We start from the raw sequence: 25314 nt of genomic DNA, 5'->3' as shown, positions 1-25314 counted from the left end.
ACAGTTATTTTATGTGTCGAAGGCTGCTTGCTATGTAGCTGAAAGGTCAGACAGTCCCTTCTTTTAGCTACCATGATCCCTCTTCAGTACCTTTTCTAAGCATTTGTGAAACCTGAAGTGCTATTGCTTAGATGCCTGTGCTTGAGTTTAGGAGTTGCCCTCTACCATCATCTGGAGTTACAGCTGTGCTTTTAGTGAAATGCTTGAATAGACATTGTCTGTGGGTTCTTCCATGAAATTGGCCTTGCTTATCTAATCTGAGTTATCTGATGCTATAGGTGGTCTTTAAATATACTTGCGCTGTGTAGGCTCCTGTTCTGAGCAGCCTTGGCAACCAAGCGAGTTTGATATATTTGGGCTAAATTTAAAAGAAATCTACTTGCTGCTTCTTAGAAAAGCTATTGAAGGAATTTTTTGAGGAGAAAAAGGGTAAAGAAGGTAAACATGCCTTTAAAAAGTATTGTTTAGACTAGGGAGGCATGAAAACTTAGCTTTTAGAAAACATGAGAGAGCAATAGAAGGTGCCCATCATTTTTCAGAAAGTTAATTTAAGTAACCTCCAAGGTTCTAAAAATCACTTTTATCCCAAAATCAGATGAAAATAATATTTAGGGGTGGGAAATCCCCTCATCTTTTAGAATTGGAAAGGTTTGAGAGTGATGGTCATGAAAGCTTTGAGAGCAGCACCATCCTGGCAGGCCTGGCAGCTGGGTGGCTGATGCTCTTGTGGATGCCAGACAGAAAACCAGCAGGGAAAGGACACATTTTCCTTTAAATTCTTTTTTCCTTTGAAACTTGAGCAGAATATATGGAATCTGTAGACATTCTCTTTTTTTACCCCCCTAAGCAAAACCAGTGTTTTCAGACACACCCAAAAAAATCTGCTGACATTTCTGAGAGTAACCCTTGGCTTTTAGAATTAGCTGGGTTTTAAATCCTCATGAGCGATGTGATCTACAAAACATTATTGCTCATTTTATACAATTTGTCAGTCAAATTTGTTATCCAAGGAGCAACTATCTGAACAAGTTGCAGAGTTTATTTCCTCTGCTGCTGCTCTTTATTTAAAAGCTTGCTTTGTGGATAGTATATTTTTGTGTTGTGCAACTCTTATTTTAAATAGCAAAGAGATATCAAGTTTTGTTCATAATACCTGATGATAGTTTCTCTGTTCCACACATTACTCAAACAGCAGTTATCTTGCTCTTTTACTACCTTACCTGACTTTCTGGAGTGCATTTTTGTAGTTTCCATTCTTCTAACAGAATGAAAATGTACACAGATACCAGATATTTCTTTATCAAGCAGCAAGGTAGAGTGCCAGCATTATGTGATCATTTGTTGCCTGATGGTGACAGTGCAGTCTGATGAGATGAGGTGATAACATTGGGCTAAGCTGTGTGGAGGGATTTGTCATGGGGCCAAAATTGTGCCTCTCCAGGTTTCATATAGATGAGCCTGAGCCCAGCACAGGGGAGCCACTCCTGCTTTCTGCCATCTCCTCTTCTCTCAGCAGAGCAAAGAGGTGCCCAGAACTGGGTGGAAGCAGAAAACAATGGGATTTCTTGCAGACACTTTGCAATTTTCACATATAGCTAGAAGACAATGGCTCTCTCACACTTGGTGCTAATTGAAAAGAAAGCACTAATGCCATATTGTCAGGCTTATTCCCTCAAGACATTTCTGAAATCCTTTCAAAATGTACCCACCCCTTCAAAGAGAAGTGCAATTGTTTGTTATTTCTCGTAAAACTAATTTGCATCCATAAATAACATTGTGCAGATTCTGGGAATGCGAAACACGGCTTGGTGAAGGTAAACCACAGGTGGTATGCCTTTCAGATACTTCCAAGTTAGAATTAAACTAAGTCTGTCCTCCATGTGGAAATATTGAGATGAGGAAGCACCGCCCAAACCCACATGGTTTTGTTTGTGGGGAGAGCAGGACATGCTCAGCAGTAACTGGCTGATCTTTTAAGCTTGTCAGAGGACTGCTGTTTGTGACTTGTAAAATGCAGTCTGTGCTACTTGTCTAATCCTGAACCATATGCAGTGAACTGCAATCCCTGAATGTGTTTGGTAGTACTGTTTTATATAAACCTAATGAGAGTTAATTCTCTACCCCCCCAAAATATTGCTAAGTTTGAGAGAGATGCTTTAATTTTGTGAAAAACTCTTATAAGATGTGGACAAATTTTTGACACTGAGGTTGGAGCATGAACTGAATTGCCCACAAGAGACCACTGATGTTGGAGTAAGGGCCACAAAGGTGATTAAGGCACTGGAGCATCTGTCATATGAGGAGAGATTGCAAGAGCTGGAGCCTGAAGCAGGGAAGGCTTGGCTGGGGATGAGGGATCTCGTCAGTGTGTATAAAAGCCTTGTGGTGTGAGGGAATGAAGAGACAACCAGGCTCTTCTTAGCGTTGCCCACTGGCTGAGCAAGTGGCAGCAGCACAGAGTGCAACACATTTTTTACTCTGGACAGTGGTCAAAGACTGGAGAAGGGTGCCCAGAGAGAGAACTTCCCTCTCCTGGGTGCAAAAGTTTTGTTGTCTTGCTCTCCACGCTCTATTAACTTACTAGTTACATAGATTGACTTCAGTTGTCTCAATGCCTGATAGGTTATACTTCAGTCCTAATTCCATATGAAGCATATCTAAACAATTTGCTTTTTTTTTTCTTTTGTATAGGTTCTGGGAACGCCTACAAGGGAGCAAATTAGAGAAATGAATCCAAACTATACTGAATTCAAATTTCCTCAGATTAAGGCACATCCATGGACTAAGGTGAGTCTGTATGATCTGAATAATAAAGACATGGGCTGAAAGTAAAAATTCAAGTTGTTCAGTTTCTTCAGTGATTTGGTGGCTTTCAGTCTAAACTGGGTGCCTTTAACTAAGCTGGGGACCTGCAAACTTTTTATGTAGCTGAGGAGAAGGAGATATTGAAGCAGTACATTGTAATATCTGTTGGTCTGGGGGTTGCCTATACGTGGGTTGTTTTTTGTTTTGTTTTTTTGATCATGGTGTGTGTGTTAGTAGCAGATTGCAGTATTCTGCATGCTATTATGGTATCAGCTGATATGTGCAAAAGTCACATAGAAATGAGGAAAGTGTTCCAATATGTTCCAGCACTTTTGTAGTGCTGTTAAATAGCGTGATGAGGGCTGAGAGTCACTTTCTTAAATGCTTCTCTCATAGATAATATTCTGTTTGTACTTCTGTAGGTGTACTCTTGAGTGGAGATGTTTTTTCTTGGAGTTACTTCTTAAGATTTCTTGTTATCTAGCTTTCATAGGGAGACACCAATGCAATACACACAGGCAATAAATACTATGACCTCCATGACCAAAGAGGAAACTGTTAGCAATGAAATAAATACATTGCTGCATAATTAATTGGTCTTCCACATATCAAGCAATGATGAATATTTGACTTCAGACAGAGTAACGATCATTTAGTTAAACTCTTGGGTGTGGAATAAGTTAATACTGAGTCTCAAACAATTGAAGCCTGGGTAGTTAACATTTCCTCTGGCTGCTTGAGAAACATCTGTTATAGTCACAGTGTATTTCCATCCTGTCTCAGCACTCAGGTGTCCTTCTGCTAAGAAAGTAATATCTGTGTGTGGAAGGGTTGCATGCCTAGCTAAGCACATGTTCAGGGCAGATTCTTTTCAAATACTCTATGGCAGTAGAAACATTGAATAAACTAATTAGAGGTACTTGATGGCAGGCCATATATCAGACAGGTACATGGCAGGGCAGTACTATACATCACTGTTCTTGTGATAGATTCTCCAATGAGTTATGTACCTTTTCCCCACTAATCTATGGTTTGTGTTTCCATCTCAGAGTCACTTTCTGTGTATTAGTTAAGTGATGTATAATAGTATGGGAGGTTACTAAATCCAGCAAGGCTTTTTAGTACCTTATGTGACTGAGGGAAAAAATTAGAGCAGATGAAGTCCCTGGGAATGATTTCTTCAGTTGTGAATTGTATCCTGGCAAAAGTCACATGAATAAGACCAAAAACCTTGTAGCACTGCGTATTAGGTTCTCATCTGGATTCTTGCATTGAAGGCATTCAGATTAGGGCAGGTTAAATTAATGTACAGTGGAGAAGTGCAGAGCTGTACTGTAGGACATGGAGTTGAGTTTCATAGTTGAAATGCTTATCTTAGCTTGAAGAGTCTTATAAATCATCTCTTAGAACACAGCTTTTAACAAATGGAAGCTTCACGAAAAGACTGAACTTCCTTCTATTTATAAAGAATGGGGGGTTTTTTTTGTTGTAGTAGAGGATCACAGATGAAATTAAGGAGTGAGATAAGCTTGCCAGAAGATCAAATTTGCATTCTCCATTAGGTCGTAATTAGTTTTGGAGAGTTGTGCTTGCAGTGTAGCTTCTCATTCTCAAATCATTCTGCGCACAGCCCTTGCTGATGTCAGCTGGGTGTAGAATAGCATTTAAACCAGTTTGTTGCAATTGGGTTACATGAGACTTCATTTGTGAGATCTGTTCTTATTATACAAAGGCTAAATTTAAAAAATGGATTACCCAGCTTGATGCTGGTAATGATGCTTATCTTCTTATCTTCTCGGTGTATTACTTCTCAAGTTCCTTTCCTTTCAACGATTTGAGCATGTTGAGCCATGATAGATTTAAGTAGTAGTATTACATAGAATTGGTTCTTCTTACCCAATTGTATTGATATAAGGTCTGACAACATGTCAGTGGGCATAGCCAATCCTCTCAGAGCTTCTCTATCTTAGTCTTGAATAGTGACAGAAACCTCCTCAGAGCTTTGGCTTTGCAAAAACAGGAGTGTCTGAAGAAGTGAAAGTGATGATGTTGTTGGTTGTTTTTGTTCTTTTGTTACAACTGTATATGTAACTAGACTGCTGGAGCTAGTTGCCAACAGGACTTGAACTTGCAGCTTGAGAAGCACAAATCTTTGCCATCTAAGCTGAAGAAATATTGAAGATGACAATAGGCAGAAGGTGGCTATTTTTGTTGAGTAGTTATGACCAGAGGACTCAGCAGACAGAAGGATTTTTTCTATGTGTGAAATTACTTCCAGGCAGCTACTTTCAGCATGTTTGAAAGAGAACTACTGAGAATATGGTCAGTCCCTGCTGTAAGCTCTTAGACACAAGACCATTCTCCTTGTTTTGTGCTGTGTAATAGAACACGGGTATTTGTCAAAGTTGGGTTTGTAGGCCCTGCCTGGAGTTAGTTTCATGCATTCAAGGTGCCCAGTGCATGTTTCTATGCAGTCCTGAACTGGTTGTTTCCAGTGTCTATACAAAAATAAGGTCTTGTTTTCAGGGGACCTCCTTGGTCTGCAAAAGTGTGCACAGATGGTAATTAAGAATTTTCTTTGGAAGCTGTAGTATCTGTAGGTTGCACCTCAAATTCTATGGTGCTGACTTGAATAGGATGTATCTGGTTGTGGTCTGCTCTCAGGCATTTCTTGGAGGCACAGATAACTCAGTATTGCTGTGATGATGTGTAATCTAATTACAATTGCTGTTACCTTCTTGTGAAGAAGAATGGTGGCTGGTGCTATAGTGCAATGTAAAATATTCTGGGTTTTTTAAAGAGACAGAGAAACTGTTTAACTCTGAAGACAGACAAATCTATGAAGGAATATTATTTTTCAGATTCAGTACATTTTGGGCTAAAATTGGAATTTTGAGCACAAGTTTTACAGATGTTTGAATCCTAACTTCATAGATGAATCTTATGCTTTTTAGTAGAAATGGATTGATATTATCCTAACACAGTATTGATACCTTCCTTCTTCAATTATGAGAGAAGTCTAACACACTAAAAAGTACTTTTCTATGCTGCAGCAATAGTATGAGTTTGCAGTGCAAACTGTTCTCACACTGGTTGTTCAATTTGTTGATAATTTGAGATTGAAGTAAATTTGTGTCTTAGGAGTTGGACTCTCCCCTTATAAAACTTACAGAGGCCTCTCTCTTGCCTCCACTATAGTTTTGTGTTGGCCAAGCATGTGTGTGTTTTTATAGCAGTTTACATACATGAGGCACCAAATGATGGAAGTTCAACATGTCCTTGGCTAGCCAAAGAAAAGAGAATCTGAACTTTCCAGGAATCTCTCAAACCATTCTTCAGAAACAAGGCTTCCCTCTTCTCCTCTGTCACCAATCCCTACAAGCCCAGCCTCAACAGGAGGAATCTAATATATTTTGGATTATATTTAGCAGGGGGTCCTTTTCAGAATACCAGTGTGTTTAGTAACTTAAGTGTTCTTTTCATCCAAACCTCCCTTTATTTTCACTTTGTATAGAATATTTTGTATTCATGAAGGTGCATCCTACAGCCTTTCTGCTTTGGTCTGTGAAGTAAGTGGCATCCTGTTAAAAGAGAAGCAGTGTTTTGCAGGGGTGTGAATATGGCTGACTTACAGCAGTCAGAAAATAATAGGTAGGCTTTTAAGCACATAGTCATGTCTTCAGGTGTATCTAGGGTTGGAAAACCAGTCCATTTTTTCCAATGATGTCAGCTCATAAATTAAAAGTTACTACCCTTTCTGGAGATCTGCTGCTATTGTTTTTACTGGGTCATATTTTTGCTTCTGTGTCTTTGAGCCACCTCTATCCCTTGAGCCTTCTTTCTTCTCAGAAGTGCAGTCTGATCTGTGCTACTAATCTTTATACTTGTTTCTGTTCTTCTGACTAAGCTTCATCTACACCATATAACTGTGACTGGAAAGCCAAGGAGGAAATCCAGGATCACGTGCAAGACTGTAAATCACAGGGTTGTTGAAGTTCAGCTCTGGTGATTAGTTTTCTGTGGATCTTTTGGAAGGGGGCAGGGACAGTGGGACAGCCAACAAAAGGTCTAAAGGCATTCTTCATAAACTGGTGGTAGATTGATGTTACTTACCGTGCTGCGCTTTATCCTGGCATTACTCAGATGCTGCCTTTAGGTCTCAGATCCCTGCAGGAATGATAAACAAAGGCAGTGCTGTGATAACTTCCAGAAATATATAAAATGTCCAACTGTGACAACCTGCCTTTCCTCTTGCATCTAGGCAGTAAAGGATCTTATTAAGATTGTAGTAAATGTAATAGAATTATGTAGTTTAGGCCCTTTCTGTGTAGGGAAAATGACTCTCTTGGATTTTTTCTTTTCTCCACCCAAGGATACTGCCACATGTTTGCAAATATAATGTCAGGATAATGAAAGATATGTATGCATATATATGCCCATGTTTCATGATGGCAGAACAATACAAGTTGTAACAGCAAAGGCAGTTTTCTTTACTTAATCATAACCTCTGCCTTGTCTCCATTGTATAGACATGGAAACAGTTCCTTCTGCAGGCAGCTCTTAAAAATGGAAAGTGAATTTCTTCAGTCTGCTGTGGTTTGGTTGCCTTTGTTTCTCCTGTTCTGAAAGTACTTGCATGATTTCTCAAACATGCAGGCATTTTTAAAGTATACTTTTGGTGAGATAAATTCAAGTGTACTCAAGAGAATGGCTTTATTCACCATCCCCAAATCTATACTTAGCTGGTGTCTGAGTAATAATTTCCAAGTAAGTGTTGAGTTGGAAAAAGACAGGAATCATTTGCCTCACAGGGGAAGAGACAGAGAGAAAAACTGTCATGTTTAGATTACTTTTGAGCATCTCTGCCCCTCTGTTGTGCACTCTTGTGGATAAATACATGAGGACTTTTCTCTACATTACTTTGCCTTCACAATAAACTTGTGGGAGATTTGGGCAGGATCCCTCCCAACTTTGTAAGCACTTCCTTTTTGTTTTAGGGGCTTTTTCATTGTTTGTACTGTTCAGGGTGGGTTTTGTTTTTTGGGGTTTTTTTTGTCTGTGAATTCAAGCCAAATGGTTATAGCATAGGAAAACAGTGCCTAAGATGAGACTTCAGACTCCAGCTCATCCCTTCTGGCACTTCTCCAAAACTATTGGCCAATTCTGGCTGCAGCTGAAGTTGTGCAGAACCACAGTTGGGTTGTGTTAAAGAGTAGTTTCGGATAGTGACTTTAGAATTCATATTTCTGCCATATTATGAAGTAAATTCTGCTAATACTGTAAATTACTAGCCTAATATTTTAGTCTTGATATCCTCTTGTATACATGTGTGTTCTCTATGTGTGTTTTTCCAATACTACTCATGGAACCTTGAATGTTGAATAATTCTGTGCTTGTAGCAGACAGTCCTGTTGTCTTCCCCACACTCTGGGACTGGGATGTAGACCCTGGTCTCTCTCATGAACATGTTTTTCCACCCTTCAGAATTGGTTTCATGTCTTCATCCTGTCCTACTCCTGCTCTCCTTGTTCTTGTCTAGTTTTTAAGCAGATTGTTTTGCTTGTAATGCTTCCAAAGTGACTGCTCATACTGTAGATTCAAGGAAGAATACCAAACAGTCAAATGGATAAACAGACAGCTCATTTTGTCACTTCTAATTATAACTGATGACAAAAGAAAGCGAAAACTCTTTTGTCAGAAATCTTGTAAGTGGACTTGGATTTGGATTAAAGATGAAAATTCAAATTCTTCTTTCTGAGATTTAGTCTGCTCTTTTGTAGAGGAACAAAGATACAGTGAGGATGAGATGTTTCTTTGGTTGCACTTCCACAATTGGCATTAAGTTCATCATGGAGCGGGTCAGTTCTCCACCTCCCACCTGCATATTCCTGAAATGCATTATGTTTTGCAGGGTGGTAAAAACCTCTTGAGAAAAATGTGTTCAGGATTTGGATCAATTTCTTTTATCAGACTGACCATTCTGCCCAGACTGCAGATTTTGGGACAAGGGACCAGGGCAGACCTGCATGACCAAAAGGGCAAAACTCTCATTTCCAGCATGAACTGGACTTGATTTATGCCTGTTGTGAAACAGTGCCCTGACCTTCCTCTAAAGAGTACAGCTCTGTTTTTTGCTTTATGTTTAATGACTTACAAGCAAAGAGTGAAAGCAGCTTTTCTGGAGACTAACTTAAAAGAAGAAAAAAGTTTTTCTGGCAAGCTCATATTTGCCAGCTCCTTTTGCACCAGCAATGATTTTTGACAGTGCAAATCTCCTAGTTTACATGGCTGAGAAAAGAAGCCAGGTTTGCTGGGTGGTAAATTGCCCTGCCTCTGCCCAATTCGTATGCAGTAAAGAAAGTACTGCTTAACAGTAAATGAGTGAGCACTAATGCAACATCAAGAAAGGATTTCCATCAGTGACTACGGAAATCAAATGCTGAGTTTAACATGTCTTCTGCAATATACCAGCTGTTTAGCCATGCCACTGCAACACATCTGTCTAGGCTATTCATAGCAGCTGTCCCAGCAAGGTTGAGAGCACTGAGGTACGTTTTTGGGGATTCTCTTTCAAGAGAAGGAGAGCTGTTTTGTTCCTCTTAGCTTTGTTGCTTTCCTTTGGAGCTTGATAGAAGCAGAGCACATGCACTGGGTAATAAACGCGAGCTCGTTCTGTCTCCGCAGGGTCCTCAATGGAAGGAGCCCAGGAAAAAGTGTGTGGTCTCAACAAGAAGTAGCTTTGAAGACAAGTTGCTGGTCCTGTTCCCAGTTCTGTATTGGCTCATTTGTTAGCCACTTAACCCTTCTGTCTTTACTTCATTTTCCCCTGCCTAAGTGCTATCAGACAGGAATTCTTGACTAATCAGGCATTTACTATTTCTGAGGTGCTTCAAAAAAAAAAAAAAAAAAGGGATTTAATCAGAGAAGGAATTTGGGGGGCTTATATATATTTTAAAATATCTCCCAACCAGTGCCTCTTTTGTGGACATCTTTTAATCTCTGTTTTTTATCAAAATAGCCAAATGGCGTATATCAGAAATCCCATGCTGAAATTCTCAGGCATTTGGAACAAGACTAATCCCAAGAGCTTCAGGTGCTGCCTTGGGGTTTTTTTGGGGGTTTTTTGTGCCAGGTAGAGCTCTGTGCGTACATTGCTGTCTTGTGTGTGTCTCTTCCCTCTTCTTTTGTTTGTGAATGTGTTGTGTTTCTCATGAGCCTTATTGTGTTAAACTTGGGCGATCAAAATGCTGCTTCACAGTAATTGTATTGTATGATAGCATTTTTTAAAAGTTGATTTGAGAGTTGTGTTCTACATTGATGACTTGGCTTGTAAACAGTACAAGCTTTTGGTTGAAGGGAGGAGCTTTCTCTCTTACCTAATGTTCATGTGCAATAAAAAATGTGCTTACAAGCCGAAAGGATGTGCACAGACTGTCAGCCTTGAATCGGTGGTGTGGGTGGTTCTTGGCAAAGCGTGTGAGTCTGAGGCTGGTGAGGAAATTTTTAACCATGGTGTCACAAACTTGATGTGTTAGCAACAGATGTCATTTTCCTAAGCCTCTGCTCTCTTAGGTAGCACAGCATGCGGGCAGCATTCACAATCTGCATGCAAGACACACAGTGGTTGATGGCATGAAATCATGTCTTTTAATACACACTGGCTAGAAGAGCACCTTGGTGTCACATTGTGAAGCTTTGGCTTTGGGGCTTAATTACGCCAAGACGATGGAGCTCGTGTTGGAAAGCTTGTGCATGGAAAGTTTGTTTGAGGAATGTCAATGAATTGAAAGTCAGAGCAACCATTCTGTTAAAACAATACTTAGCTCTTGCCCCATGTGGTTTTATTTGAGAGCGGAATGCTGATGTGAGTGAAGTGAAATAGGAGAATTCTGTGCTTTCCATCCTTTTTGTTTCATCTTTCCATATGTGCAGAAAAATAAAATTCGGAAGGGGCGTAAACTCCACTGCACTCATAGGAACTATTTCCAATTAGTAAGATAAACTGTGACTGCTCTGCTAGTGCACAAAGCCTTCATCTGAATTGAAGTCTCTTGGGAATGAGGGCTGTGTAGTGAACTAGAGACACTTAAGCTGAAATGTTGAAGAAGGTGATAGTTCCAGAAAAATTAAGGGGGGGAGTGACATAAAAAAAAATTGCGTTGATAGCAGTTCAGCTTAAGAAGGCGAGAGGAGTGTGTCAGGCCTTGCTGGCTCGCTCGTATGGTCTCTCGGTGTTTGAGCATCACCAGCATGCCTGAACAAAGAAACAACTCACACTGGTCCCTCAGCTTTTTGGTGAGGTATAGATTTATTGGCATCTGAAGGGGGGAGGGAAAAACCAACAAAAGCACCAAAAGCTGTGGCTTTGGATGAGTCAGCATTTCCATTTGACATGATCATCCAGAGATTTTTGTAACTCATCCAAAAAAACCCAAAGAAAAAACAGCAACCTGGGTCTCAGCCTGAAATTCATTTGCTTTGCAGAAACAAGAGGTTTTGAGTTATTCAAGTGCAAATTTTTCTTGAAGAATATTGTATGTAAAGCCTTTTTTTTGCATTTGTTTATCTCCAAAACAGGTTCATTTTTTAAAATGAAAACTTGAGCCTTCGGTCCCTCCTGTGGACAAATAGCCTTACACAAGGTCTTGTTTCATTTTAGAAAAATGAATTGCTGCGCCGGTGGGGTAGTATTTGATTGCTTTAAAAGTTCCTGTCAGTGTTTTATTTTTGGTTTTGATTTTGTTTGTGGACTTGCTGTGCCTTTTGCCCGGCCGTATTTAGTCTGCATACTAAATGTTAGTCTACCCAAACACTTTGTGCACTTAGCTTTTATTCTTTTTTTTTTTTTCCTTTCTCTTTTTTCTTTCCTTTTTTTTTATTTTGTTTTTTTTTTTTCTTTTGCTTTCACCCAAATGTATTTTAGACCGAGACAGACTTTGCTCCGATGGGCCGGATTTTAGTCCGTGCACTAAATTTTAGTCCGCAGACTAAAAATAATCCGCGGATTATTTACTAAATTGATTCCCTCACTGAGAACTACAGAGACTTTAAACTCCTGCTGAGACGTACGTGCAAGGGGCTTCACGGCTCACAGGTCCCACTGTCTGTCCATCCTCCCGCCCCTTCCCACCATGGAGCATCAGCCCAGCGTTGCCTTGGCGTCGGTGCCCCGTGGCAGGAAAGTGCTGGCGTAGCCATTGCCGTGGGCGGCAGCTGCTCGTGTAGTTCTCGGTGGGTGAATTTGGGCAGCTTTCCCGGGGGAACTTTGCTGAATGGGAAGAGCTAAAAGACCATAGAGGGCTTTGCTTTTATTTCTTAGGGTGTTATTCAAAAGGGAGGCGGGAGGGGACAAAATTGAGGAGAAAAAAATTTCTTAAGTAACGGGTGCGATGGGTATGAGGGGGAATAAACCCGCAGTAGAGAGAAATTTAGTCCATACCCGCACTCCTGAGGTGGTACGTGCAGTTCCTGAAGAATCCTAAAGAGATAATGCCAGCCAACAAAATCCAGTGGAGGGGGAAGTCAATCCAAAATGGAGAATAATCCGCGGCGGCCTGAGGTACTCGTAGTGCACACAAATTAAAAATATCCAAATTTAAAGTATAGATCTCAGATTTTTACCTCGTCTTCAGCAGAAATTACAAATTGCTAGGGATTTGGGGTTTTTTGAGAAAAACCCAAAACCGTCCAAAAGTTTACATTGTGTGTCTGGGACAGATTTACAAGTGGGGTGCATCTTTGGAGACATACTAATCTGGCCACTTGGTTCTGTGGACATTTATATCCAGGACCGAGGACTGAAAATTCCTTATTATGGCAATTTCAATTACCCTTTTAGTTCAAGTTAGAGTTTTGATTTCAATTTTTTTTATTTTTTTAGTAAATGCACTGGCATTGGAACATAAATTTCATATAGAAATGTTTCTATACTATGCCTCACCATTGCACAATCGATTTTTTTGGCATACACTGTGGTGAAGTTGGACTTGCTGCTATGGAGACTGATGTTTAAAGTTTCTAATTGTATAAACATTTACTATGTCCCCCACACCATGGATTTCTTATAATATTGGCTATATTTTTCCTTGCTGGACTATTCTCTTTTGGATTGACTCCCCCTGTTTGGATTATTTCACTGCATTATCATCTTTAGGACTCGTCAGGAACAGGACATTTCACCTCAGGAGTACGGGTATGTACTTAAATATTTTTTCAAATTACTAGGCCTAGCCTTGAAAAAAAAGGAGACAAATGCTAGAAGTGGAATAATTGAGTTCAAGCTACATCACTGAGGCAGCAGCCAGGCAAATGTAATACAAGCTGATAGAGATGAGATGAGATGAGATGGGCACACACCTGTAACTTGCTTCCTGTTAGTCACCACTTGTTGCAGGGGAAGGCTGTGTGAGCCCTCCTAATGTATATTTCTTCCCCCCTTCCTGGTTTGAAGCAGTTAGGGCAGACTTTGGGAACTACCCCAAATGACTAATTCCAGATCCAAAAGCAGGCTGACTAGTTCATAACAGGGTTTAGGAAACATGTTAGGGTTTCAAGGACTTGAAAATTAAGAGTTTGGGTGGACAAGCAAGTACTCCTTTTACATATGTCAGATTTGTGACTGTCTGCCTACTAATTTTCTCAGTATAAGGCTTGTCATCTTTGCCTTAAGGAAATAAAATTGTTTTCTTTTTAAAATCTCTATAGTGGCTTATATGTGAGCTGTACTGAGGAGAAAAACACAGTTAAGAGTGAAGTACTAAAGTTTCAAGCTGTGATAAATCAAACTTGTTAAAATATTACTGTGAAGGTGCATGAGGGTGACCTCAGTAATTGTACCTCTCGTTAAATACAGAACAACTTCACTTCTGTGAGTTTACCTCAAGACATACACATTTGTGCTACTTACCGTGTGGAGGTGGGGGGAAGCCAGAAGGCTTTTTTTTTTTTTTTTAACTGGAGACAGTCTTGGATTTTGTTCTGGTCAGGCTGTGACTTGGGAGTAATAATTGCATCCTCTGTGTGCTGTGGTCACAAGCTCTGCAGGCAGCGGGCACAAAGCAGCTTCTGCTGCCTTTTCAGTAGCACAGTGGTCAGTACAGGCTCTCTGCCAGCAGGGTTAAGCTAAAGCCTTTCTTTCTGTCATCATAGGCCTCGTGTGAAAACCTTTGCAGTTTGTTTTGCAATAACCTGGTAATAGGAATAAAGTCAGGTCTTCCTGTACGTGGCTTCCTGATGTCGCTAGTCAGGATTCTTTGCCACTCAGTTAGCACAGCACACACTGCAGCAAACCCAGTGCTGCTGGCCCAGCTGGCTACCAGGGTACCAGGGGCAGGAAATTTCAGTCCCTGCAGAACTTGGGTTTTGTGTTTGATTCTCATTCAAGAGAGCATATATGCCTGGTTTAAAACCTCTTGAAGAAGTGCCTGTGCAAGTTTTTCATCTGTGATTAACTAGCATGTCATGCACTGATTTTTTTTTTTTTTTTTTCTTTCTCTCCTTGGTGCTGTGTGGCTTGAGTTCACACTGCACTGGTGCAAAGGCATTTTGCATTATCTCAATTTTTACCAAAAAATGATAGCATGAAAACTTAACACTTGTGCCCACCCTACTCCCTTTACCCTAGACTGCATTTTACCTGCAACATAGCAAGAGACAACCGCTTCAGGAGGCCATCCAGGTCATGTACATGATTAACTCCTATTTTGCTTATAATGGATTGAGAAAGGAGTATAAGAGAGTGTGGTTAGCAGTGGGTAGAACCATTCTTAGAGGCTCAAAACAAAGCTGCAGTGTAGAACTGCTTTTTGTAATCACTCTAAGTGAAAATCTGTTAGACTAAAATAGTTGGTTTTCTTGACACAATTTTTAGCTGTCCTTATAAATACCAAATGCGCAGGAATTATCCCTATAAACTTACGGAGTAGCTTGCCAGAATAAGGTCACAGAAGGAGTAACTTGCAAATTGGAGCTAGACATTTCCTGCACCCCACCCGTGCTTTCCTTGTTGTTCTCCAAAGCTGAACAGCAGCCTCCATAGCAACAGTCTGACCTGCCTGCCTGCAAAAGTCCATGTTAGAAAGACTTCCTTCACTAGCCAGAAAAACCCCAACCCAAAACCGTAGCGGGGCTGTATTATATTTTTACATTCAGTGAATCCTGCTCATTTTGAACCTTCTTCCCCACCTTCACTCCACCCCATATGCATGGCTGGTAGCACCTGTGTGTGTTTGTCATGATTTTTTGAATGAGTCTCCCCTTCATTCTCAAAGTTGTTTTTCCGAGTGCGCTCTCATGAAGTCTCTTGCTGGCATTGCACCTTCACTCTAGTGCAAGGCGTTGCAATTAACCCTTTCTCAACCCCAGGAATGGATTTTCCCACACTTACTGCAGGACTTTGATTAGCACAAACCGCAAGTTTGTTCCAGCTTGCTGGGCAGTGAGAGGTTTAATTGCTCTGACTTGCTTCTGGTCAACAAAGAGACGAGACCCAGCCAGACAACGTGTTTCTCCTTGCTTGTTTCCTCGCTGTCCCCGCAGGTCTTCCGGCCCCGCACTCCGCCCGAAGCGATTGCGCTGTGCAGCCGCCTGCTGGAGTACACCCCCACGGCCCGCCTGACTCCCCTGGAGGCCTGCGCGCACTCGTTCTTCGATGAACTACGGGACCCAAACGTCAAGCTACCCAACGGGCGAGATAAACCTGCACTCTTCAATTTCACCACTCAAGGTAGCCTGAGAGCCTTGAAGGATCCCTTCTCTAGGAGGACGTGGTGGGATAAATGTTGGTAGTAGTGCAGATGTTACTCCCTTGGAAGTAAAAATCTCTGAGTGGTACTAAGTTTATTAAGTAATTGGATAACCAGCTGTACTTTTCAAAAGAGGAGGAAAGGGTCTTGGAGTTACAGAATTTTCAGTCTTTGTTCTTCCAATTTAGTTTTGCTGAGGTCCTGAGGGTGGTTGTTACTGGATTGCATCAGGAAGGATTACGTGCTTATAGCATGTGTCTGCAGAGTATGAATATGAATAGCTCAGACTCTGCAGCTGGGCTGATGGCTTTGTGTGCAATATCACAGTCAGTGGAGCATGCAGGTTAGAATATCATTTGGAGATGGACCTGCTTCTTCATACCTGAAACACCATAGCCAAGTAGTCATGCATATTAGGTTTGGCAGGGAGGTTTGTAGTGTTGCTGCCCATTTTAATTCTGGATGCAAGATAAATACAGATGCTTTACTGTCCAGATTTTATATGCTGTACAGTTCATCTGGCGTTACACTGACTCAGTCATTTAGAAACTGTAAAAATAAATGTACAACTAACTTTCATATTTGAAGCCAGGCTGGTATCGGATTTTAAAACCATTCATCTATTTTTTTCTACAGAAGTCAGAAATGTAAAACTGATACCCCCCAGAATAGTTTTGCCTGCCAGGACAGAACATGTGAGAAGTATGGCATACAAATATGCTTGTAATTAATTTTGGAGCACTTTTTCTGTTGTTTTTCTTTAAGTGATTAGCTGCCAACTCTCACCCTTTGAGCAAGAATAGTTCTGTATGCATTTTCTGTTGAAAGTTTAAAAAACACCTTTTGGCCCATTTAGCATCAATATAATTTTTCAAACTCTTTAGTGCATGCTGTGCCCTTCTGCCAAAATGTGAAAGAGCTCTCTCCTTCCACTTGTGGAGCCCTTTTATTAAAAAAAAAAAAAAAAGGCATTTATGAAGCATAAACACATTAAAGTGGTCAAGTAAATAGCTTGTGCTTCCAGGTCACTGTCCTCTGTACTGATTTCTACATCTGTTGTTAGAAATTTAGTAGTTATGTTACAAGTGCTTCCTTGTACTCATGGATTGCCTTTTGTTTTGCCCTTCTAAGGCCATCTTCAGCAGCTAAAATACTTTCAATCTCAGTATCTTAAATACAGATTTACTGCTGTTCTTTTTGAAAGTATTGATTGTTTCATGATGACATAAAGATTGAACTTACCTACTACACAAAAACAAGGTTTTTAAAAGAGTTGGAAAGCTCTATAGTGAGTCAATTCAAACTAGTTTTTCTTAGGGGAAAAACAGATATCTGTATTGGGAGTGTGTCCCTGGTTCCCCTCAGATAGTGTAGAAGCTGCTGGATAAGCTACCCTAATACTCAAGCAAGTTTAAAGCTCCCCTTTTGCCATCCTAAGGAGCTCATGTGCCCTCCCTCACAAAGCAACTCCTGGGAATGGTAAGAGAAAACAGTTCCTGTGGAGCAATTTCCTTAAGATAAAAAAAGCAAATTTCTGTCATCTACAGGTGCCGGTTTTACCATCTGTAAGGGGAAGGCAGGACACAGGCTGATCATTAATGCATTGCCAAACAAGCTCTGTTACAGGTGACCAGTCAAACTCAAAAAAACCCCCCAAATCAGAGTTATTTTTAAATACCTCAGTACATTGCTTTGCACAGTGATTAGAAGAACTTTGTAGATGATAAATGTACAGCAGTCCTGACTATGAACCCAAGATATACAAGAAGCTTTTGCTCCTTCTGTGACTACTGTTCGGTCCTTGTTCTCTGGTCTTTACTGTGCAAGGTTCCATCAACTTGGCTGCTCTAGAGCAGAAATCCCAACTGGGAAACAGATTGTTACATGGATAATGAGTCATGTTAAGTCATCTGTGGTAATTTTAAAAGTAATGAAAGACAATTTTGTTTTAAATAGCATTTGTTTTCAACAGGCAATATTAAGTTCTAGAATGTTTGATTTGGCTGTATCCAGTTGCCTGAAACCCATGAAGTGGGAGGCGACTGCAGAGGGCTTGAAGGCAGAACTGTTAAAAATGACAAGATAAATCTGACCATTAAGGTATTGGACTGATTTTCAAAAAGAAGTTAAACTTCATACCAAATCTGCTGACCTGAGCACTGATGCTGCTCAGATAGTCTAGAAAAAGAGCAGTGAGGATACATGGAAGATCAAGATCATAGTCTTTGGCAGCCAGCTGTGGTTGTGGGTCATGTGGGTGTTTATCTTAGAGATTAGTTCTGTTGAAGAGACCATTGTCATTTGTAATGTCTTGCCTGTAAGTTTCTCTTAATTTGTTTAAATTAGCATTATATGCTAATTGGGTTTTGGAAAAGTTATTTTGGCTAAGGAAGTATCTCTACTAGCCACAGAGCTGCAATTCAGTTAGGCTTTTAGATCTGCAAGACAAAAAGCATTTTTTCTCTTAGAAGCCACATTTTCAAATAGTCTGTGAAATGACTGCCATTTGCTAAACTACTTGTAACATATCAGCAATTTTGCTACATTCCAGAAGTTAATGTCCATGTTGGCCACTGAAGTCTGTAAAATTATTTCAGTGATTCAGCACTTAGGAATGGTTATCATGCTTCTCAAAGATAAATTACTTTTTTATTGAAGGGGGAGTGCTTTGGGATTTTTGTTTATATTTTTAAGCACCCTAGCCTGTGACCCTTTTTTATTTTTTTATTTAGAGAGATATATATGTATGTGTTTATGTGTATATATAATGGAAAGTTTGTTGTTGTGACCAAAAAAAAAAACATGGTAGAAGAATAATTTTTCTAGGGAATTCTTGGAGTGTTGATATATCAAGTAAAATAATACTGAAAAAGAACACTGTGCTATTTCCCAATACAAGGCATTTTCTTGTGTTTGGGGAATGAAGGTGATCTGGTCTTCTAGTAAAACTGGACATTTTCATTCCTGCTCCTTCTTGGAGATGTTAAGTGGCTGTAAATGGTATGATTTGATCAGCAGAAAGGCACTTATTCTTCCAGGTGATGTGAATGGGAGTTGGGTCTCATAAATGAATTGTGATAGCTGCTCTGTTCGCATCATGATATTGGAAACTTCTGTCTGGATTGCCTTGACCACAGTAGCTTCTTGCAGCTGTACTGGTTGTAATTAACCCAGCCTTGAGTTGCACATTTGGTTTCCATAACCAGGCTACAGTTGAACACCCTGCCCAAATACTGTGGGGGAAATCACTAAGGACAAAGATTCTCAGTATTTTGTAGACTGCAGATAATCACAGGTCAAGCTTTCTCCTCAGTACTGCCATGTTTCATCCTTAGACATGGAATAGGTGCAAAAATATATTATGGCAAAAATTCAAACAAGTTCTCAAGCAAAGCTGCTATTAAACTGTAACCAAAAGAGTCCACTTTGTTTATATCTCCTCTGAATTGGCCTGCTCCTCTTAAGTTCAAGACATTCAGAGTATGCTGAATTGAAGAAACTTCATATCAAGAAAGATAATGTGAGGTTTGAGAAGGGAACAGGATCAGTCTTCTACTCTTCATGAAAGTTTCTTAAGGTAGCTTCAGAGAAGTGGTTGCACTTGCATTAAACACAACAAAAAGCAATTATTATTGCCATAATACAAAAGGAGGTGTTCTGACAACATAAGATGAAGAAGGAATTGGAAGGGGGTCAAAGTGCCCTTGCAAGGGTGGTGTTCTGTCTGATCACCTGGTTCTTGGGCTACAGCAACACCGACAGTCTGTAGCTGCACCTCGAGGCACCGTGCAGCACCAGAAGGTAGCAAGTGTCATGGGGCTTCCTTGTTTTAGCTCTCCTTTTGTTTGGATCACAGCCCCATATTGTTTTGAGTGATGAGCAGAAAATAATGCAGAGGTGATAGAAACTTTCAATAGAGCAATGTAAAGAGTAGGTTCCCAGTAATAACAGATTTGGAAAAAAATACTAAGGGAGCAACATTTTCTAGCACAAAGCAGCTAATACCCAAGATAGTATTAAAGTATAGGTTTATAACTGGTGTTGCACTTTGACATGTAAGGATTCATGTTTCTTCAGTTTATTTTTCCATTTAAAATGGAGATTGACAAATTCTTCATAACATTATATGAATTCTGAATTACTCCCGCATGAGTTGAGGATTTTGTATTTGTACAAGTGCTGTGACTACTGAGGTTTTCTAAAAGGACTGGCTAGGTCTGCTTAGACCTGAATGGAGTATTACAAGATAGAGTAGATAGGTAGGTTGCAGGTAGTGTAGCAACCTGCTTGCATTCATAAGTGCAGAAATACCATCTTAAAATGTGTAGTAATAAGAAGCTTGTAATCAGGGGAGTCTTCTGCCTCTTGCCCTCCCAGCAGTAATGAAACTTAAATAACAGCAAGGAAAAAAATATGATCAAGTGGACTACTGGTCTCTGTAGGCCCTGAGTTTAAAGCTAGCATTAAAAAATAGCAATAGCCTCTTAAAAATGAGCCCAAATAATCTGAGACTTTTCAAAAGTGCCTTACTGAACCGATGCCACGGTTTGGCCCGGCTTCTGTACAGTCTGTGCTATCTGGAGGTCTTGCGTAAAAAGCTGTCTGTTCTCCTGTTCTCAGCTCTCCTCCAGATGACCTCCTGGAGCTCCAAAAGTCATCAGCCTCCTTCCGTGAGGTGACTGTTCACATCCTTTTTACCGGATGTTGCTTTCTCAGGAGACAGCCAGTCACTCCTGTTTCTGAAACAAACAGGACCTGTCTTGTCTCGGCTCAGTCCCACCTTCTGTAAGCACAAGATTCTCTTGAAAGGGTGCCAGAAGATTGTCATTTGTTGGCAATGTGTTGCCCTTAATCCTCCCACAGTCGTGGCTGTAAGATGCCTATTTCTCATTCTGATACACACTGAAGCTATAATAGATTTGGAGCCTAAAAGACATGACTATTTTTTCCCTGGTTAATGTCTTCAGACAGAATGATTGCATCATTTTGTTTTCCATTTAAATTGCCCAGCTGACCAATTCCCTTTGCCTTTCCCTGTCCTTTTAAAGGATACGTTACCTCTTTTTGGCCTGGCTCAAGGAGACTGCTGTGAGAGATTGGTCTTGGGTTCCTGGGTCCTTGAGAAAAATTGATGCTTGAGTGAGCCAAAGAACTAATCCCTGAAGCTCTTGGAGCACCTGTTGCAGCTGCTTGCTTGCTGAACCAGTGCCCAAAGCAGCACCACTGTTATCAGCCTTCTCCCTGGGACTGATTGCAGGTGGGCTTGTGAAGAAGGGGATCCTTCTCCAGTGCTCAGAAGGAAACAGCATTATCAGGCCATTGACAAGGTACAGGCTTGGCTGGTTCTTTGCTCACTCCCAAGCCACTGTCTTTCTCTAGGAAATTACTCCTGTGCACCACTCTCTGTAGTTTTGGCAGTCTTGCTCTGGAGACTGCCTCGCTAAATATTGCTGTGGTTTCCTCTCACTGGTTGGCAAAGAAGAAAATGTAACGTGACCTTGGGCTGTAAGGGCACGTGTTTGACCTGAGGTGCCGTTACAGGGGGAAACCCTAGGAGCTGATCCTGCATGTGGAGCACTTTGTGGATGATGAGCTAACTGTTTGTTCCACCTCCCCTCCAGAACTGTCAAGTAACCCATCTCTGGCTTCGGTCCTCATCCCTGCTCATGCCCGGAACCAAGCAGCTGCTTCAACCCCTACAAATGCTACAGCGGCCTCAGGTGAGAACGTGCAACTGCCTGCCTCCCTCCCTTTCTCCCTCCTCATCCTCCCCCCTGCTGCCCAGGCACCTTCCCTCTGCTGAGGCCCACGAGCCACCTCAGCCCAAAGAGTGAACTGGGAGGAAGGGATTGGTTTAGTATCACCTGAACCTTGGTCGTGGTAGGTGGTCATTTGTGTGCTAGCTGTGGTCACCAGCCCAAATCTCAACCCAAGCCACTCAAACTTGCATTTGATTGTGTAATTTGTTGGTCCTTCTCGTGATTGGTTTGCACCTAATTTCTGTACTCTGAGCCATCCTGAAATTAACTCTGAGTTGGTGAATGAGTTGTGATGCCTAGAAAGAAAAGAAGCAGCTAGCTCAGAGCATGTGGCCTCCATGTAGTGTGGATGAAGAGGATTTTTCCCTAAGGGCATTGGCATCTGAAAGTCTAGTTAGGGAGTTCAGTCAGCGTGCTCACTGCCTCATCTTTGTAGTTGCAGTTGCTTCCTACTGAGTTGGCTTGTGACATCTTCAGGCACAAGGCAGATATTTTTGGGTTTTGGCCAGCACGGAGTGAATTTTTTGTTTGCCTCCTGCTCGCTCTGGTTTCTCTCAGAAACCTTTTAAAAGCTCACTGTTGGCCTTTAGCCACTCCATATTGTATTCTGTTTCCAGTGAAAGTTTTAACACCTGGTAATACCAGTTGGGAGACTCCCAAAGAAACTCCCAGGTGCTGCAGGATGTGGCAGAGGTGATTCAGTACATGGCATTCTTCCTCTGAGTCAGCCCTGATTCAGCACACCAGAGGCTTTCTTGGGGCTTGGGCAACCAAAGGCAGGCTGCAAAACAGGTGTGCTTGCACATGTCCTGCCTGCACATCAGCCCCAGCCCACAAGGGCTGTCAGCCCTTTTGCAGTGCAGGACACTTCCTTAGCATAGGATAGCTGAGGAGAAGGCCTGCTTCAAAAGCTGCTCTTGAAATGTGCAGGAAAGCATTTGCTGGTTGATGTGCTGGACAGTTACCTGATATTAGATGCACTTGGTCCAGCCAGTGCTGTACAGAGAGAATTTTCATACTCTGGGACAGATGCAGCCAGGTTTGAAAGATGAGATTTCTCTCTGAAATTGCAGTAGCAGTAGATTAAAGGCACAACTTGTACCATTTATGTACTCTGAATTTAGGAGAAAGCAAAACTGCTATTTTCAAATTTACTGTTTGTTTCATACACTTGGCAGTGTTTTGCAAATAGTCATGTTCTCTGTTTGCCTCTTATGTGCATCTGTTGCTCAACAAGTGAGAAAACAGAAAGTAGTAAAAGTGATTTAAAAGTATAAAATACAAATGTGGAGAATTATTTTAAGCCTTTCTGAAAAATATTGTTTCACTTAATATCCCTTTCATGCCTTTTAAGGAGTTCTCTCCACCAAGACCCAAGTCTTGAGAAATTGTTTTCATTCAGCTTTCACTCAGCCCTTTTCAAGGGCTTGTATAGGGAGAAAAGGCATTAGTCCAAGTCCTAAATGGGAAGTATTAAAAAAAACGCAAAGCGAAAAAACCCCAACCCATCCCATATTATTGATGTCAACATTTTTAAAGCTTCTGTTTGCAAGCACTGCACTGAGTTGGGATATGTCCTCCTATTTGTGGTTCAAAACCAAAAATAATATCCTTGCTGATTGGAAAGAAATTGTGAAATTAAGTTTAGTATTGCACAGCTCTGGCTTTCTACAGTTGGTTGTTTCTTACTGACATGGGTTTCTCACAGCAGGTGGTGGGAATGTCATCAGAGTTATGATGTTTAGGATTAGGTCCTGTTGAGGTTCTTTTATTCTGTTTTGCTTTGCATGCTGATGCCACACTTACAAAGAGATTTTCATACAAGGAGTCCCATCTTTCTCTATACCCCCTGCACCTCCCAGAGCAGTAAATGTTAAGTTCCTCAGTAACTGCTAAAGCAGTGTGGGAACAAGTCTCCCACCTAACCCAGGGCATCCTGATAGGCCAGGAAACTTCTCTGCAAAATGTTTGTGTGAGCAAGCAGTACAGGTTCAGAAACTGCTTTTCTGAATGACGATGATGCAGCAAAATGTAGCTCTCAAAGCAATAAAGGGAAGAGCAAATATATCTGCAGTTTGCATTACTAGTGCATAACGTGTGCCTCTCTCTGGCAAGCACTGTTAAAAAGCCACATTTGTTGTCAATTTCCTCTTCTCTTGAGGCAAAGCTGTACTTGCTCTAGTAATGGAACTGGCTTTGCAGTGGGAGTGTGTAGCCTTGCTGCTCTGGCATTAGTAAATTCTCCTAAACATTTATGAGAAGCACTCTGACATAGTGGCATGTCTAAAGCAAAGTGCAGGGGAAAAAAAGATGAGATTTATTGGCCCCTGCTTGAAATGATGTGCTAGCTTTCTGTGAATTATGCTGGCCATGGATGAAAAATGCCAGTGCAGTCGTATTCCCAGGGATGGCTAGAGGAGGAAGAGGATGCTCTCATAACTGTGCAGCTACAGCATCTGAGAGGGGAGCCTGCAGACCAAGCTGAATGCAATGCATATCTGCTTGTGTGACTCTTTTTCTTCTGGATCAGCCAGCAGTAGTAGCTACCTCTCTTTAGTCAGCATTAAGATGGGAAGAGCATAATTGCCATCTGCAGGGAAGTTGTGCCAGCAGGGATTCTGGGGTCATCATCTTAGGCATCCTGCTGCGTTGATCCCATGTAATCCCAAATGCAGTGGTGTGACTGAACTTTCAGCAACAAAACAGATTAGAGCTGGTGTTACCTGCCAGTGTCTCGTAGTTGAAAAACACCACAGTGCTCCATGAAATAAGATTTAGCGCATTTGTGGTATTCACATTGAAGGAATTTTGAAAAACTTGAATTCCTTAACCAGGAGAAGATGGGCAAGCAATTCTCTCAGAGATCTACAAGCTCAGAACAGGGATGAATCCATTGCTAGAGAAGTAAAACTTGCACATTTTACCAGGTTTGCTCAGTCTGGACTTCTACATCCATAGTTAGGCACAGTATGAAAACCAGGCTATCCTCCTCCTTCCACTTGTCTCTTCAGCTGCCCTGTGAGGATTCCCAGGCTGGTGGTGGCTTTGTTTCTGTATCTTTGCAGATGAGCAGCACAGGCTGTCAGCATCACAAATGCACCCAGCTAATGCTGTCAGCAGCGCTAATGGGCTTTCTCAGTCTGAGCTGGCGTCTCTGTCGCTTTCTGAACTGTAGCCCTGTCTTTCCCTTTCAGGAGGTTTTTAAGGAGTGTCACATACCTTCCAAGAAAGATGAGGCACTCCTTAGAGGGAAAAACTGAATTGGAAGAAGTTCTCTATAATGATGAGAGCAGCTTTTGCCCTCTGTTTGAAAGAACTTCTGGAAGCAGCTAGCACTTAATGACACTTCTTTGCCTGCACAGGCAGAGCAGGGTCCAGGACAAAGAAGCTGCCCTGACCTTGAGCTGGGCACTCGTCTGTCCTGTGCCACAAAGCTGCGTGCCAGCTCCTAGCTGTGCTCCCTAGCAGGGCTTTGCTGTCCTCTGTCAGCATTGCTGAGATCCTAGATTTCCTTCTCTTAGGCCCAAATGCAGATTTTTCATGGTGAGAAATGAATGTCCAGAGAACCTCATACTCCAGTTGTGCTCTTTTTCTGATGCTTCAGCAAAGCAATGCTGGAGTAAGCCCCTCTTTGTTCCTCATGCCCTGTTGAAGCAGAGTCAACAAATGAGCTGAAATGTTAAAATACTGCATTTTCTTGCAGGCTAGGAGCCAGGGCAGCCTTGAGCTCGTTCTGCATTCTGTCTCAGCCTTCTGTATATAAGTATATATTGTTGTAAGAAGCCCCAAGAAAATCTTCTTGGCCTGCATTACCTGATTTATTTTAACATGTGGCACATATATTTCTCAGGAACTGCCCTGTTACAGCGATGACAGAAAAGGAGCATATGTTACACGAAATACCTCCATCCCCTCCTCTTTTTTTTTTTTTTTAATCTCTATGTAGTAGCAATGCAATGATAACAATTTCAGCCTCTACTGTCTTCAGGAAATTGAGATCAAAAGAC

General features: G+C 41.3%; 1 protein-coding gene across 2 annotated transcripts in view; it reads left to right on the top strand.

Annotated features, from left to right (window-relative positions):
* The window catches only part of GSK3B (glycogen synthase kinase 3 beta), a 148733-nt gene that overhangs the window by 114717 nt on the left and 8702 nt on the right, over positions 1-25314 (top strand). Inside the window, exons 8-11 of one of the 2 annotated variants that reach the window (XM_063148393.1) lie at positions 2692-2787; positions 12959-12997; positions 15343-15529; positions 21170-21268. In XM_063148393.1, coding sequence (XP_063004463.1) covers positions 2692-2787; positions 12959-12997; positions 15343-15529; positions 21170-21268 — 421 coding nt within the window. The remainder of the gene's footprint in view (positions 1-2691; positions 2788-12958; positions 12998-15342; positions 15530-21169; positions 21269-25314) is intronic. The other variant, XM_063148395.1, reaches the window with a different exon arrangement.

This window comes from Melospiza melodia, chromosome 2 (genome assembly GCF_035770615.1).
Source record: "Melospiza melodia melodia isolate bMelMel2 chromosome 2, bMelMel2.pri, whole genome shotgun sequence".
NCBI lineage: Eukaryota > Metazoa > Chordata > Aves > Passeriformes > Passerellidae > Melospiza > Melospiza melodia.
The sequence above is the reverse complement of the archived record's forward strand: the minus strand, read 5'-3'. Positions and strand labels throughout refer to the sequence as shown.